This window comes from Fundulus heteroclitus, chromosome 5 (genome assembly GCF_011125445.2).
Source record: "Fundulus heteroclitus isolate FHET01 chromosome 5, MU-UCD_Fhet_4.1, whole genome shotgun sequence".
NCBI lineage: Eukaryota > Metazoa > Chordata > Actinopteri > Cyprinodontiformes > Fundulidae > Fundulus > Fundulus heteroclitus.
In genome coordinates this window covers 35,876,957-35,893,960 of record NC_046365.1, presented here as the reverse complement: position 1 = coordinate 35,893,960, position 17,004 = coordinate 35,876,957, and the positions used below count along the sequence as shown (strand labels likewise).

The following is a 17,004-nucleotide window of genomic DNA, read 5'->3' as shown; positions in this document are numbered from 1 at the left end:
TCCCAGGCCAACAACATAACACTGAACAAAAGGAAAAAAAAACATAATCCTTGTTCAACTGATGTTTTGGGTTTAAAACTTTCTGAATGTTTTAGGACTTCTTAAAACTACTCAGTTCCACAATCTTCATTCATATAAAACTGCTTCTGAATTTATGTCATCTTATATAATTAAATAAAAAATAAGAGCCACAAGTCACAGATCCCTGCTTTGGGCTTTAACAAGTGTGGAGTTTGCATGCTTTCCCAGGGCCAATTTGAATTTTTATATGTGTACAAACTATACTTGCAACACTTTTCATACAGCGAAAATTACATTTATATACCATATTTTAACAGATTTCATAAGTGTAAAACAAATGCTTTGCAAAGTTTAAAACAAGTGGCTTCAAAATAAATAGGGTTTAGACAGAGGAAATAAAATTATGTACTTAATTATGTACAGTAAAAAAATAACTATAATAATACCATAGATTCAATTAGAAAATGCATTGGTAGTGAAGGTCGATTTAAATTTTTGAATGTGTTGTCAACTCCTAACCCAGTTCAGCTGAATATTTAGCAATAACGTTAGAGGCGTTTGGAAAAGGAAGATGTCAGATCTGGGTACAGTGGTTAGTCTCAGTGGCCCAGCAGAGGAAGTAAATAATGGCAGTTTGTTTCGTGTGTTGTTGGTTTGTGGACTGTAGCCAAGTAACACTGCGGTCAGGGAGTGTAAAAACCAGAAAGGCAGGAATCAAAAACTTATTTTATTGCATTAACTTAAGAACTTATCTCTTCTCAATAAATCCACTGTAAAGTCTTCACATTAGGTCCAAAGATATTAAGGGAAATAGATAAAAACACACCAGATTAAACTGTTTTATTGATAAACATACACTTGTTATAAAAGACAATCAGAGCTCTGTTCCTCTGAGCGGTAACGCGGCTGTGAGGTGTTTACACCAAGCTGAGACAAAGGAAAAAAATCAGTGGGGAGGCAGCACTTGTGACAGAGGCAAAGGGGGAGAGGCTTTGGGACGTATTGATTTGTCGTAAAACAGTAATTTACTTTATGTCACTGGCTTAATATGTAGAAAGTAGCTGCAGTAGGTAACTTTTGTATAATTTTTCTTCAACATTTGTAAAAACTATTACAATATCCAGACTGTTTAATATGTGACAGATAATCCGTGAAAAAAATAAATAAAAATAAATCAAGCTCATCTGGGTCCTCCCAGTGGTCCTACTGCTATTTGCAGAAATACGCCGCTCCCGGTCATAAACAACCAATCAGAGCCAAGAGGAATGTTTGGCTCTGATTGGTTGTTAGCAGTGTCAATCACTCTTGTGTACGCGCTGCTCTCACCCCTGCCCCTCCACGGTGCTACTGTCATTCAAGCTCAAGATTGCCGGTTGGCAGCAGCTGTGTGATAAAATGGTGGAGAAACAACCTGCTTTAGAGGAAAACGGCCAATTTCTTGAGTGGCAGGTAAACGTTGGAGCAGCGCGGCACGCTTCGGTGTGGGGGAGGAGCTGTAGTACAGCAGAGAGCAAGGAGGACCTGTAAGGTGTGCTTCTTCATATGTTCAGGCTAGGTCCATGGTTTTCTCACAACTCCCTACTGCAGCTTTAATTGAGTAAATTGTGGCTCATCAGACATTTGCTGGTATGAAACTGTACTTTGAATCAAATCACACGCAACATTCAGTTCTATATCGGACATGCACGCACTCAAACAGACATTGTGCCTAGACCCAAAGGTCAAACTGAGTGTAAAACACCTCATCATTGCATTCATTACATAAGGCACTGATCCAGAAGCAGTTTGAGAAGTAAAGCTAAAACATCAAAAACGGGAAAATACTTTTGAGTAAATATTAATAACATGCAGCCCCGTTCTTGTCAAACGAAATATGAAGAAACGTTTGTGTAAGTTAATCAAATTCTTAAAACTGTAAAATCATTATGAATTCCAAATAAAACTAGCGACTCACTGTCCGTCTGAGCAAACAACATAATAACTTATACGTTTTCTTCATGCAAAACTGTAAACACAAAACCCCAAATTATGTGTTAAAAGTTAGGAGTAAGGCATAACAATAATCAAACTACTTTAGGTTATTCAACCTGAATCGCTTTGCATCACATTTGGAAAACGATGGAGGCACATGATCAGTCCAAAAGCAGGAGTGAATGGGCCACCATTTAGTGTTTAAGGGTTTAGCATGTGGCAAAAGAAAGTTCAGGAATAGATGTACAAACCCCTAAATGTGTTTTTTTTTTCATGATTACATCCATGCCACTCACATTAAAAATGGGTGTTTACATGTGTACAGTTAAGAAGTACGTAAACGGTACTTTGTCAACATGTTCAGTCCAGTTCCAGTTTAAAAAAAAAAAAAAAAGACAAAAAAGAGTCAGTTGTGTGTGTGCAATTCAGCGTAAAAACACAATATTCCAGAGATTTCAGGGCTCCTGGTCACACGTCTGGAGTTTATTTCATCAGTGCCTCCAATGTTGTGATTCCAGTTAGTCACTCGGGTCCTAAAGAGGAGTGGGCTGACCTCTGCCTGCAAAAAAAAAAAAAAAAAAAAAAGCAGAGGTTTTATCTCTTTGTGGTGTTGTCTCCAGTAATCTATTAGAAAACACAGTCCCTACCAAACTTATGTTCAGGATGTCAAAAAAAAAAAAGTATTTATTAATTTTACGACAAATGGAATTATTTATTTTCTTTTGCTTCACATTATAACAGGAACTTTTTGATGGTAACATTTGGTCACAGTGTGAAACAGACCGTTGCTTCTTATCAAGCACATAAATACTGGATTCTCTTATACTTCACAACAATGGCAGCAGATTTTTTTTAACACACTTATTAATGCAGTGACGTTTTCCTTGTAGAACTAATGTCAAAGTGCAAATTTCAGTCTGTATTTCATTGATAAATGTGAACGTTTTCCCACCTCGAGATGCGATGTAGCACTCATAACAGCTCAGCAGTCCGTTCCGAATCCTGACATCAGTCCCAGCGGTGGCGTCGCCCAGCTGCCCTTTACATACTCCACACTAAAAAAAATAAATGCAATAAACACGACCAAAGATGAAAAGAGTTATGCTCTCTGATGTTTTGTCTTCTTTCTGTAGATACAGGATTCTTGCATGCTCACAGAGACCAAACAAAGCAATTTCCTTAAGTGGAGTTTATATCACTGTGAGGCTGAATCCTATTTTACAACTTGTTCTTCATACTTAGCCCAAAACCCTAGAATCCCAGAAATAAGGAGTCACAGCTGTATCTTTGGAGGGGAGAGAGCTAAGGGGCGTGGCTTTCTAGCCCTTCAAAATTTAGGTTTCTCAAGAAAACATTTAGTCTGAATCCAATCACCCAAAGCTATCCCTGCCACTTTGTCTTTGGAACTTCAGATAATTGGTAAATTATCCCACAGAGAAATGGGACAATCCATTAAAAAATATGACAAATCATCATTTATTGATAAACATACGTATGCTTGAATTTTCAGCCGTGTTAGAGAAGAACAAAAATATAGCGCCAAAGTATTCCAGTGAAGAATTAATCTACATTACTGTCTGTTAAAATAATTGTTTATGTAGTGCCAAACATATACTATATGGTGCATATTTGTTTGATAGAAATATCAAAATTTCAACGTTCTTTACTTTTTTGTGCCTGTTAAGAAAAAAATAAACAAATCCATTAGTAATTTAGAACAGGCATTGGGTTTAATGGATGTTTTTTCTTATTCTAATTATTATATATCTTTTATAACCTCAGCTGAATGGAAATACAAATGTAATGTCAAAATGTATGTTTTAAATTACCACTATTATCATTCTCGTTCTCATTTTATTGTCTCAGATGAAAAACCCAGTTTGCAAACAGGTAATCTGGGGAAAAATAGACTCTACTCACATCCAACATCACAAACAAGACAAAAACATTAAAATCCACCAAAAATAACATGGAAGACTTAATGACTGTAAGGGTCATTTGAGCCAAAGTTACACAGTAGAATAACTAAGTCTAAACTCTTATGTGAGATAAACATGTTGTAGTCTGTCGATCTATAGCTGACCTGAATTATTTATGTTTTTACTTCTAGATTAAGCGTAGTAATTATAATACATGAGTGTACAGTTATAAAACAGACCTTAAAACACTGCATGTGGAAAAACAGTCCCAGAGTGTCAATGATCATAGCTGCTCCTCTTCCCAGAGGTTTAGAGCAGCCAGAACAAAGTCGCTTCCCACTAACACACCTAAAACAAAGACAGGAGGAAAACAATAGATGTGAACTACTGAGGCCTGGATGTTTTCAGATAATTGTTGGTGAATATCTTAACCTGTTGTGCGACACAGGCTGAGGCGTTGAAGGGGAGAGGTCCGGGTTACTTGTTACAGCATCATGTGATTCTGATCTGAAGGACATCAGAGAAGCAGGATGTTTTTATCACAGAGAGGAGACACGTCTGCCAATCTTTAATTACGGTAAATCACTGAAGCCTTTTCAATGAGTAACATTTCTGTATTTTCTACCCAACATAAAAACCTTTAAAACCTGTTTAGATTACAAGGGTAATAATAATAAATGATAATAATAATAATAATAATAATAATAATAATAATAATAACAATAATAATAATAATAGTAAAGTTATGCAAAATAAAGGTGCTAAAGTTACAACCTTGACTCTTCAAAAACACACTACAGAATCCCCACGGACATTTTAAAGCAAATATTATAGATTTACTATATAATGACCTCATTATACATATACATTACATATTGAACAACATATTGAACAAAGACGAAGCCAAAATTAAATGTTTTTAAACAAACATAAAACTACATATTTGCAGCTTTAATATGAGTTAAGAGAGAAAGCAGGAGCCAAGTGTTGCTAATTAAAAATCAAGTTAATCTATTGGTCACACCCCAATAAAACAGGAGCTTTAAGTTTTCAGACCTGGATCATCACATAAACTTCTTTTAAAACCAGGCTTAAGAGGGAAAAACTCAGCATTAACATGAGAGAAACAACTGTTGCGGCTCAACAATCTGGGAAGGGTTAAATGGCTGTTTTCAAACAATATAAACAGAACATTCACCAGTGGAAAACAATTAGTTCCCAATCTTCCCATGAGTGGATGTCCCACTAGGCTCATCCCAAAGTCGGACCATCTAACGCTCAGTGTAAGATCCCAAGGGATTTCTCTCAGATGCTGCAGAACATAGTTCACCTGCTGAATATTAAAGTTAAGGACACAGTCCTTTGTATTTGATCACTATCTCCAGACTTACGTCTGGAGAAAAACAAATTCAGCATATCAGCCCAAACGTCTTATTTCAATGGTCAAACATGGTGTTATAGGGGAATGAGGGGTCACTAACTCCTCCGTATGCAATCAAGAATCAAGAATATTTATTGTCACCACCTGTTACCATAGTGACATTTTTATATGCATACAGATAACATATAACACGCAGTAAGTAAGTTTATTATTTACATGGAACATTTACAACAACCTCGGCCGACTGAAGCGCTGAGGTTTGGTCAACAATCACATCACAGGTAGACAAAAAAAAAAAAAAAAAGAATAAATAAAAGAAGGTTTGATAAAAAAAGATTAAAACAATAATAAAATTGGCAATAACGTACCAAACACCAACAATCCAAATAAAAACCAAGCCATACTTAATTTCAGTTGCAACAATTTCAAAAGAACTTCAATCAGTTAAGTTCTAATTTCCCATTCTGGTGTTGAAGGCCAGGAAAACAGAAACGTTTTCAGTCTCTGGACTTAAACTGACCCAGTGACTGAGAGAGCTTAACAGACTTGGGGAGACGGTTCCACGCTGTGGGTGCTGCCACAGAAAAGCGGAGTGAAGAGCTCAGCTAAGTAAGAAGGGCCCATAGAGTTTAGACACTTAAAAACAATCAATAAAACCTTAAATTTCACCTGAAAAACAACAGAGAGCCGGTGAGGGGAGCGCAAAACGGGAGTAATAGATTCACACCTCTTTGTTTTTGTCAGAAGACGAGCTTCAGCATTTTACAGACACAAAATGTAATATTTCACCTTTTAAAATAGAAATTACATCAGTTGATTGCACTGATTTCCTGAGAAGCTTAAAGCGTGCAAATAGGGTCTTTATGGTCTGATAGGAGAGTCCAAGAAGTCCGACATCAGTCCCTTTGCGAACAATAAGAATTACTGTGTTTTTGCATGAATTAATCAGTCAACGCTCCCTCGATGATGCACTCATGCCCGGAGTAAATACGGTGCAGTAATTTTAAGCCTTCATTTACAACTGTGCAATCAGACATTCCCTGAGAAACTGGAGTGTGCAAATTCATCAGAAGTGTGTGGTAACATTGCGACTTTTGTCTGACAGCGGAAGCTTGGTCAACACTGATCCCAAACACAGCAGCAAATCCACAACAGAACGGTTTGAAAAAGTAAAGGATTTAGACGTTGCAGTGGGCCCGTCTAAATCCAAAACCTCAGCATGGCTGAGCTACAGCTAGAAGAAATGTCAGAACTTTTCATTAAATTAAATGAGGCGGCGTGGCTCAGAGGAGTGGACAGAATTCATCCACAACAACGTGGAAATCTGATAAAGTCTTACAACAACAAAGCAATTGAGTTATTTCTGCTGAGATAAGACTTTATTCTCTTCCAAGGGAAAAACTGAACAAAAAGGTGGTTCTACAACCTGTTGAATCATGACATACTTCTTTTTTTCACAAATAGTTACATAAAGCTTTTTCATTTTGGCTTAAATAGTCTAGTATTAAGTGTGACAGCAAGATAATTATTGTTAATTTTTGTGCACTAAAAAGGTTAGAATAATTGTATTAGTTGTTGTAGAGGTTTGATCTTAGTGAGACGGCGAGGAAAATGCTATTTCTTACGCTGATATTCTCCAAACCAAAGTTACTATTTCCACTGTCAATGTCCATGTAATTGAAATAAATTCACTCCACAACGTCCTGAAATGAAACCTGAAGTTTAGTGTTCTTCTTAAAGCTTACAAAACGCACATGAACTAACAAAAATATCCTATAATCAAAATAAAAATGGTTTAAAGTCTGTCGTAAAGTTGAAGAGCAACATGTAAGAAGACTGTTCGCTTCCACGGTTCCTTGCGATCTGCCAATAAAGGCGAGAGAGCTATGGAAGCCGGCTCGTCAGTCCTTAAAGCGACAGTACACATTTTTAATCCAAAATCCAAGTAACCTTACAAACATGAATTCTTATTCTTTTAACTTTGTAGATGTAATATTTATCATTTTAATCATGAAATATATCTATCCATGAAATTAGAAATTCAAATAAGATTATTATCTAACTTTTTAAGCATTTTTAAGCGATTTCTATTTATTTAAACTAAAAGTCCACTTCGGCCGCTACAGTTGTGTTATGTTCTGATATGTAATACATTGTTAAATTCAGAGCGGTTGCACCTCATTTTCTTTATCATGTCTGTAAGCCAAAACTGTTCATGGGACATTTTTCACACTCACCTTTTAACGGCTTGAGTCTGGTTCAGCTGAGGGCTGCGGTCCAGAGACGCCGTCTTCCACATTTCCTGCTTCTTTGGGGGCTGATCATCAAATCCAGAATCTACCAGAAATAAACGACCACATATTGTCTCATATTTGCTGCGGTTTTAGACGAACGTGTGGACACAATCTGAGTAGGTCCGCGTCACTCTCACCCTGCAGAAAATGAAGCTTTGACGCATGCTGATCCTGAGTTCCTGTGTGGACTTCTTGTCCGTTCTGCTGCAGAGACACGTTTCCTCCCACTGTGCTGCTGGTGGTGGTGGTGATGTTTTCTTCTGCAGAAAAAGACGCTGCTGTTGTCTGTTCTGACTGCTTCTGCAGCAAGGCAGAGGGGCTGAGCGGTGCAACAGTCTCTTCTAAAATTCGTCTTTCCTGGTTGAATTACAGACGTGGAAAACAAATAGAGGGAAATCTGAGACAACAAACCAAAAAATATATATATTTTTTTATTTCCAGCGTGTCTCTCTAAGGACTCCCACCTCCTCGTTGTGCTTTCTCTCCTCCTCCTCCACCTCCAGCTGGGCCTTTTCCCACTCTTTCTTCAGCTTCTCTTGTTCTTTCTGGTATTGCTCCTAATGACAGGGACAGTTTACGTTACATAATAAGACACACATGCACTCGCACACAAATATAAAAACGCACAGCTCTGGTCAGAAACAACCATCACGGTCATTTTGAGCTTTCAAATATTTAAAGTTTTTTTCCAGGATGATGATGATCCAACAAATTACTTCAATACATTTTAAAACCAAGAACTGGGTTCAAAAGATTTAATAAATCATGGCCTTTCTCAAATCTTTACAGGGCAAAAAATACAAAAATTTGACACTGGGTCACTTATTATAAGATAAGATAAGATAGTCTTTATTGATCTCACAATGGAGAAATTCACTCGTTACATCGGCGTCTCATTCCTGGCGCAAAATCCAGAAACAAACTTGAGAAAAAACTCATTCTAAGCTCTCCAGTTGACTTTGTTGTAGGGCTGGACGATAATTCAATAACAATATATATCGATTAATAGACGTGTGGCGCGATAGAAAAAAACAGGGTCGATAAAACTTCGATATAGAAACAGTTTTCCTTCCTTCCTTTCAGCCTATCATATTAGTTGATGCTACAGTCACTACTTCCTCTCGACCAATCGTAATTGCGGACCCAGGCACGCCGTCACAAAGCGCCGCCCTCTCAAACCACAACACAGAGCACGTGAATATGTCGCAGCAAGGAGCGGCGGAGGAAACGGTCCCAAAACGGGGTTTTACTAATTCGCCAGTCTGACAGAAATAAACCACAGTGATTTGTAAAACTTGCAAGGAACCGATAAAAACAAAGTCTGGCAACCAACTTGTTTCGTCACGTAAGCCGCTCACTCCCGCAGCAGCGCGAGCCGTTTTAGCCCCGCGCCGCTCCGCGTCATCTTCTGAGAAATCTTACGGAGCTTCTTCCAAAACAAAGCAGGTACAGCAGCTAAACTGGGCTCCTTTCTTTGTGATAAAATGGTATTGGTATATTTATTTTGGTCATTTTACTGGTCACTTTAGTTTATTCTTTGTCAGTATTTAATAACATAACTCAGGTCTCTTAAGTCATTTTTCTTTTAAAAAAAAATTCTGTTATGGTTAAAAAATTTGGTTAAATAAAGATTTAATTGGATTTCTGTGTTTGTGTTCTTTATTAAAATTAAATCATTTAGCAATATCATAAAATGTCCAGGCAGAGCAGAGCTGCACATAAAATATGGTTTTAAATATTTTCAATAATTATCGATATCGATCAATATGCATTTTTTTTTTATCGATAAGCTTTTTTTCTATATCGTCCATCCCTACTTTGTTGTTGCAGGACATCGTCCAAATAAGATTGGGTTATCCAAACTGCTTTTCAGTTCATAAGTAAAGAAAAAACACAGACTCTTCCTAATTATATTTCAAAATTGTAAGAGCTGCATGTTGCACAATCACCCTGGAGAAAAAGCTCAAATAATTATTAAAACTCATTAGTACCTATGCCTGCATACATGTAAGCGCCTGAACCCAGCTCTACAGACACATCCAGAACATGTTTTCTCTCCAAAGCACTTGCTGAGCCATGCACATGTACAACCTCACGCTACAGTACCTGTAGGAGGCGCTCCTGCTCCTGCTGCCACCTTTCCAAGCGCTTACGCTCCTCATTGGGGTCCCAGACCCAGTGATTAACACGTTTAGCCAAGTTCAACATGGGGGTCTCAATCTAACCAGCCCCGACCAACAAGCACACGGACACACATATATACGAGGCAAAAAGGACAGAAAGAGAGGAAAGGTGAGGACACAGGTGTGACTACAGCGAGTACAGCGACCACTGGAGACAGAGGGTCAGGACAGGGTCCAATCTGAGGATGGAGTAGAAACAGAACGGAGGACACGGAGCTGATGCTGGGAGATACTTACAGTCACGCTGCTGTCCTCTACTCCTTCTGTGGACAGATGGACACATTAAATACATGAGCGCTAAAGGAAAGAGCCCAAAAGAAAGAGATGGCTGATAAAGAAGAGCATAATTACCTGTAACAGTAGGAGAATAATCCTGCATACTGCTGGGTGATTGTGCAGCCTCAGTCTTTTCCTCCTCTGTCGCTCTCTCGGAGAGTTCAGCCGTCTCATCCTGAGTGTCACACATTAAAAAATCAAATTATTAAAGCCAAAACAAACCCATCTGCAGGTATTTGTCTCTCTGAGAACATTTTCAGAGATCTAGCAAAGTGAAGCAACAGCACTAAAACATTACATCTAACCATTGTGGCGAGCTTTTAAACGTGTTGCTCTTGGAGCGGCCGCTGTTTTGCGTTCATGTAAATGTGTATTAAAATGTACAAGTAGAAACCGGACACCGGTTTTACTCAGCTCTGCAGTGGCTTACTTCCTACCTGACGGACCTTTCTCTGTGATAACTCCTCCTCTCTCCTGTCGGGCGCCACAAGGCTCCATTCTTGGCTCACTTCTATCTCTACATGCTGCCCGTTGGATCGGCTATAACTCAGCACCAGCTGTCATTGTTATGCTGATGATTTACAGATTTATCTATCTTTGAAGCCTTGTTACAGAAATATTAATATAAATATAAACAGTGGAACAACCGAAAGTTTCAGTTTTTAATCGGGGGGGAAAAAAAGACTCAAAGCATCTTATTTAAATATGTTGCTACAACTGATGTCAGTTCTCTGACTTTCAAATTAGAAAGTTCAGTTATAAACCTGGAGTAATGTTTGACAGGTAAAGTCGAGCTTTTTACCGCTTACATCTGATGGTCAAAGTTAAACCGATTTGAAATCGTCCTGCCCTGGAGAAGACCATTCATGCCTCTCTCAATCGTCCCTCAGTCGCCTTCAGCTTGTCCTCTAACTCCAAATTTGATAACGTCACCCCTGTTCTTTCCCGTTTACACTGGCTTTCTCTCTATATTAGAGAGTCACTAAGCAACTAAGTCTGAGTTACTAAGCTTTTGTGTGCCTGGCAGGTCATCAGATCATTTTTTATCGCATATACCAAAGACTGGGTCCAAACACTCGGGTGATCAGGCTTTTTTTTGTGGGTCAGCGGCACGACTCTGGAACCAGTTCCCTTTGGATCTACCCTCCACCGCTGATCTATTAAAAGAGTATTTTTAAATCAAATCTCAAAACTCATTTATTCAAACTGGCTTTTATTAGCAAGTAGAACCCAGAGATCCTATGATTTTTACTCTTTAATGTCCGTTCTTATGGTTCTTTAGAACATGTCTCTACCAGCACTGCATAGCGTTTTTTCTGCTGTATTTAAATCCAGTCATCCTCCCATCAGCTTTGACTAACTTCTCTCCTCCTGGTGAGGAACAGCATCTCCACAGCATGATGCTGCCCCCGCTATGCGGGTCGGGTGTTCAGGATCATGTGCAGCGTTTGTTTTCAGCCACAGAAAGTTTACTTTATGTAACATCTGACCAGGACATGTCCTTCCACGTGTTTATTGTGGAAATATGTGGGAAGAAGGAACTATAGTCAGATTAGAAATAGGTTATCAAACTATGGTTGATAGCATGGCAGTGGCAGAATCATGCTTTGGTCACATTTTCTATTTACAGGGGCTGGAAAACTGGTCAGAATAGGAGGAAATCAAGATGGTGTAGAGCAAAGACAAATTTACCAACAGGAAAACCCTCAATAGACTCATTCCAGCAGGATGATGACCACAAACACAGCATGAAAGCAACACTCTAGTGGTTTAAAGAGAATCAGCAGGAGTTCCTACAATAGGAATTTAGACATGACAGTTGTATAATCAATTAATTATTAAATTAAATCAGTAAGAGCTTATCATATTCACGCCTTTGATGAGTTTGTAAGTGTCTCAGTGGAACCGTACCCTGGGACTGGAAGCTTTTTTGGGAATCTCACACCCTGATACAGATTTACCTGCAGTAAAATCAGTCACTGACAACTATTACACTAACTTTGACAATAAAACCTGCTGTAAAGCTTTGTTTAAGCATCCAACTTTAAAACATATCCAACAATCTACATAAAACTATAGAAGTATATAGCGAATAGCTTCGATCATTTAGAATCACTGAGCTATATAATACACTGGAGTGCTAATCGCCCGCTGTTAGAACGAGTCGCTTTGAAGCCACTGGCCGCCATATTGGTACTCCCTATATGTGGTACTCCCTATATATGAATATGTGCGCTACAGCATCGAATAACGAGGATTTTCTCATGTTCAGGGGGGGCTTAAAACTTTAAAAATGTCAAATGCCATTTACTTTTATGTTATGTTCTAAAACTATCACGTAATGAGAAAGTCATGTGCTGAAATATTTTGCATTTATTTAAATATATATATATATATATATATATATATATATATATATATATATATATATATATATATACATATATATATATATATATATTTATATATATAACATTTATAAATATATAAATAACAATATACACAAACATGTATTTACATATATGTATACATATATATACATATATACATATACACACACTTATATACACATATATATATATATTTAATTTGAATAACATGTAAAATATTTCAGCACATAATATCCTAGTAGTTGACTGTAGAATTACTTGTGAAACGTTTTCACACAGCCAGAAAACTGCTTGTTGTTGCAACCAAATCCTGTGGGATTCTGTGAGAGTAGGGAGTAGCAAGATGGCGGCCAGTGACTTCAGTTTTTTGGCAAAATCAGCACTCCAGTGTATTATATAGCTCAGTGTTTAGAACAGGTATCTTTTAACATGTCACCTGTCCATTGTTCTGGACGTCTGGGTGGAGCGGCTCCACCTGGGTCTTTGTAAGCTCCGTCACAATCGTGGTGGTGATGATGCAGCTTCGGCCTGCGATCAGGGAGCTGATGGCAGAGCCGGCGGTCGGAGTCGCTTTTTCCTGCTGCGGAGCTTCCAGCTGCTCTGCAGGCGTCGGACTTTCCACGGTCTCCTCCGGAGGATCGTGTTTCTGCGTCTGTTCGGAGGAAACATCTTTGCTTTCCTGCAGGGAGTCCTGAAGGGACGGGAAATCCTCCGTCGTCTCTCCGTTCAGCCGCACCGCCTCGTCCATCTGAACAGGACACAACCACAAGGATCTGCTTTTCACATCCAGTTCGCATTTCTACAAGAATTCACAGTAAATCTTTGATGAATCAGTATTTACACCATTTAATGTTGTAGAATGTTGATTTACACCAACATTATAAAATAAGTTTCAAGACTGTGGCTAAAAATTACAATATAATAAATACCAATCTGTTTGTTTATTAGGGTCATAAAAATTGAATCAAAGTTCACAGGTTTTATATATATATATATATATATATATATATATATATATATATATATATATATATATATATAATTTGTTGGTTATTGTGAAAAAAAAATTTCATTATTAAAGTTTTGCTGCTTAGACATAATTAATTAAGCAACCCCGCGACCCCATGAGGGATTAAGCAGTTTGGAAAGTGGATGGATGGATATATATATATATATATATATATATATATATACATACATATATATATATATATATATATATATATATATATATATATATATATATATATATATATATATATATATATATATATATATATATACATACATACATATATATATATACATATATATATAAAAATTTGTTGGTTATTCTGAAAATAAATGTCATTATTAAAGTTTTGCTGCTTAGACATATTTAATTAATTACTGATAAAAAAAAATATCTGTGAAATTATTCGGTTAAAAAACCAAGCCACATGAGACACCAGAATAATGTGTAAACTCGTCTAAATAAATATTCTTTAATTTTCCATCATCTTTTTGTTGACTTGGAGGTGTGTCTGGTTGCTGCCAGGCTTTCATGTTGCTTCAACCTCAAATTCTGACCCTAAAGTCTGACCATTGCAGCTGAAATGGAGACTTATTGGACCAGGAAACCTTTTTCCAAAGTACTGTTTAACACATTTAGTGAACCTGAGTGAACTGTAGCTTTAGTTTCTGCTCTTAGCTTACAACAGTGGCACCAGCGAGGTTTGACCAACAACGCTTTAAAACATGATATTCCACACGGCTCTAACAAGTCATTAATTAATTACAGCATTCATTCAGACAGGTTGGATATTTTTCCAGCTTGTCAGCTAGAAGTTTGTCCGGTAAGTGGTGGGTTGCTAGTTTGAACGCCGCGCTCCTTCTGTCTCAGTTGTTGTGTCCTTCGGCAAGACACTTCACCTGATTTGCCTGTTACTGGTTGTGAGAGAACCGTCTGGCACCTCCGTGATAAAGCGCTTTATGAGCACAGGTAATTTATCAATGTGAGTGAAAACAACTGAAAACAACAGACTAAAATAATCTGGCACCAACAACCGCACTTCCTTCAAAGTTTCTTATTGTATTTGGTCTGTTTGAACCCCAGCTTGTTGTCTCCACCACATCTGGATGTCTAAAAATGTGCTACCAGGCAATTTAACAGGTGTACCAGGTAGGAGTGAGTTTGTGAAGTAACAGACTAAAACCATGATAAGTAATTTTCTAAACTTTTACCACGTTTATGTTTCTTCTGAAAAACTCGACTGAAAAAACAAACAAATCTGTTGGAGAAAAAACAAACATGTCAATTAATGCACTGAATTAACGTCCAAACATTTAAATTAATACTCTGCTGAGAAAGCTCTTGATTCGATTTCAGCTTCTGAGTCGGTAAGATGAGGTTGAGATGAGGTTTTTGTAGGGCAGCTAAATCTGATCTCAGGTGAATCAGATATTTGGTGTTAAATCAAACTGAATGCTGAAATTGTCTTCCAAACCGGTTTCCACATTTTGCAGGATCGGGGTCACATTTAAGGTGGAAAAGGCTTTAAAATAATTTACCCTGGTCTCATTTATTTATTTTTTTGTCCAAAAAATATTTTTACAGTCCTGAGATCCACAGCATAAGATGACAGAAATTAGGTAGGGCTGGACGATAATTCAATGACAATATATATCATTTGACAGACAAGTTGTCTGTCGATTGATATATAAAAAAAGTCAATAAAAAGTTAAATAGAATAACAGTTTTCCTTCCTTATACATTGTATCCATGTAGGTTAATATTACAGTCATTACATCCTCCCAACCAATCACAACGCAGACCCAGGAACCAAGCTCCGCCCCCTTCAAAGAGTTTAGAGAGCGCGTTTCTTTTTTAAAAACGTGTAGTTTTGGTAGAAAGTTGGTTAAATAAAGATTTTAGTTCAAATTCAGTATTTGTATGTTCTGTATCTAAAAATAGGTTGCTAAGCAACAGCATAAAACGGTCAGGGCTACACTTATAACATATGTTTTGAATTTGTAGATAATTATTGATATATTGACTATTCTACCGATGTGCTTTTTTTGTGCGTCGTCCAGCCCTGACAGAAGGTCACAGCTCTTACCTTTTGGACGTGGACGTGTTTGTGTCCAGAGGGAGAGCTTTTGGGCGCGCAGTAGGGCTTGGCCACCAGCAGGGGCAGCGGCCTGGAGGGTGCAGGTAGAGGGGACGGGAGTCCATGTTTAGGTGGAGCAGGTTGTGATGGAGCAGTCTCAGTCTGGGGCGGCGGTGGAGCTGAGTCTGGCTGTTTCTGACGCTCAGGTTGAGGCTCGGTCAGGTGGGACGGCGGCTCATGAAGCTCTTCTGACTGACGCTTCTCATCTCGTGAGTTTGTGTCTGGTGTGGAAGAGCTGGGGGAGATCACACCAGATTCCTCTTTCTCACGGCTACCCTCTGTCTTCACATCTCCATCTGAGGAGCGTTCCTGTTTTATTAAAACGTCAGAGTCCAGCCTCTCTGAGTTGATGACCGCTGATGTGGGCTTGGGCTCCTGGTCTGTCCGGTTTAGGTCCCGCTTGGGTTTGTTGGTGCTCCGGGGCAGCTTCAGGCTGTCCAGCGTTGCGTCGCTGATGGTGAAGCGGAGAGCGTAACGCTGTAAAACCATAGCTGCCTCCTCCGGAGTGGCTGCGTTTCTGTAGGCTTCGCACAGCTCCGCTTCCCTTCGTTCCCTGAAGAACAGGAACAACCGAGACATGATTTCAGACGCTGCGACTGGGCTGGTCTCACGTTAAAGGCAGCAGTCCTATACCAGGGTTCCTACAGCATAAGGCAAGTTAAATTCAAGACATTCTAAGACTTTTTAATGCCACTTGAAATAAAAAGTTAAGACCAACTTCACGATAAACAAGATAAACCTGGTTGCGACAACTTCACCCAAATGTTTATTTTAACATAAACCATTACTTTCTGGCTCAGTAGACATGTTAAAGATTTTGAAAAACATCCCATATAGGAAGAAAGCTAAAAAAAACACACAAATTACAGATATATTTTTAACAACTACCGAACTGAATTCACAAACTTTGTTTTGTTCCCTATTAAAGTAAACTATAAATCAGTGCCAACTCCTTTTCACAGCTATGGTCCGGCCGCAACAGTTTTTATTGGTTCCGCTATCAGGACGGAACCAATAATGGTTACATTGAGCCGTTCTGTAAATTTAAAAAAAATATAATTGTATCAATTATTTTACTGTTTGGTAAGGATTACAAAAATAAAATCCTATTTATGACCTGGTAACAATTTTAAGACCTAAGAAAGATTGATTTAAGACATTTTAATGCCAATTAAGGCCTTAGTTTTATATTACAGAATTCAATGCCTTTTAAGACTTTTTAAGGATCCGCAGGAACCCTGCATACTCACTTCTCCTCTACAATCTCCCTGTACGTCTTAATGCTCTTCCTCCTGTTGCCGTCCACTCCGTCCTCCTTCATCCTCTTCTCCATCCTCTTCCTCTCCTCCTCCTTTCTAATCAGCTCCTGGGAGGCGCTGCGGCGGCGACTCTTCCAGCGAGCCAGGTCCTGGGAGACAGC

The 17,004-nt window shown here is 38.3% G+C and overlaps 1 protein-coding gene across 7 annotated transcripts in view; it reads right to left on the bottom strand.

Annotated features, from left to right (window-relative positions):
- Nucleotides 1-735: 735 nt before the first annotated feature.
- Nucleotides 736-17,004, bottom strand: part of LOC105931337 (LIM and calponin homology domains-containing protein 1) — a 47,923-nt gene continuing 31,654 nt past the window's right edge. For 6 of the 7 annotated variants that reach the window (XM_036137508.1, XM_036137509.1, XM_036137510.1 and 3 more), the window contains 13 exons: nucleotides 16,835-16,992; nucleotides 15,534-16,137; nucleotides 12,872-13,183; nucleotides 10,121-10,220; nucleotides 10,007-10,032; nucleotides 9,693-9,806; nucleotides 8,051-8,143; nucleotides 7,724-7,943; nucleotides 7,530-7,629; nucleotides 4,344-4,418; nucleotides 4,151-4,259; nucleotides 2,945-3,047; nucleotides 736-2,551 (listed from right to left, as the gene is read on the bottom strand). In XM_036137508.1, the coding sequence (XP_035993401.1) occupies nucleotides 2,526-2,551; nucleotides 2,945-3,047; nucleotides 4,151-4,259; nucleotides 4,344-4,418; nucleotides 7,530-7,629; nucleotides 7,724-7,943; nucleotides 8,051-8,143; nucleotides 9,693-9,806; nucleotides 10,007-10,032; nucleotides 10,121-10,220; nucleotides 12,872-13,183; nucleotides 15,534-16,137; nucleotides 16,835-16,992 (2,040 nt within the window). In that variant the 3' untranslated portion in view covers nucleotides 736-2,525. The remainder of the gene's footprint in view (nucleotides 2,552-2,944; nucleotides 3,048-4,150; nucleotides 4,260-4,343; nucleotides 4,419-7,529; nucleotides 7,630-7,723; nucleotides 7,944-8,050; nucleotides 8,144-9,692; nucleotides 9,807-10,006; nucleotides 10,033-10,120; nucleotides 10,221-12,871; nucleotides 13,184-15,533; nucleotides 16,138-16,834; nucleotides 16,993-17,004) is intronic. The other variant, XM_036137512.1, reaches the window with a different exon arrangement.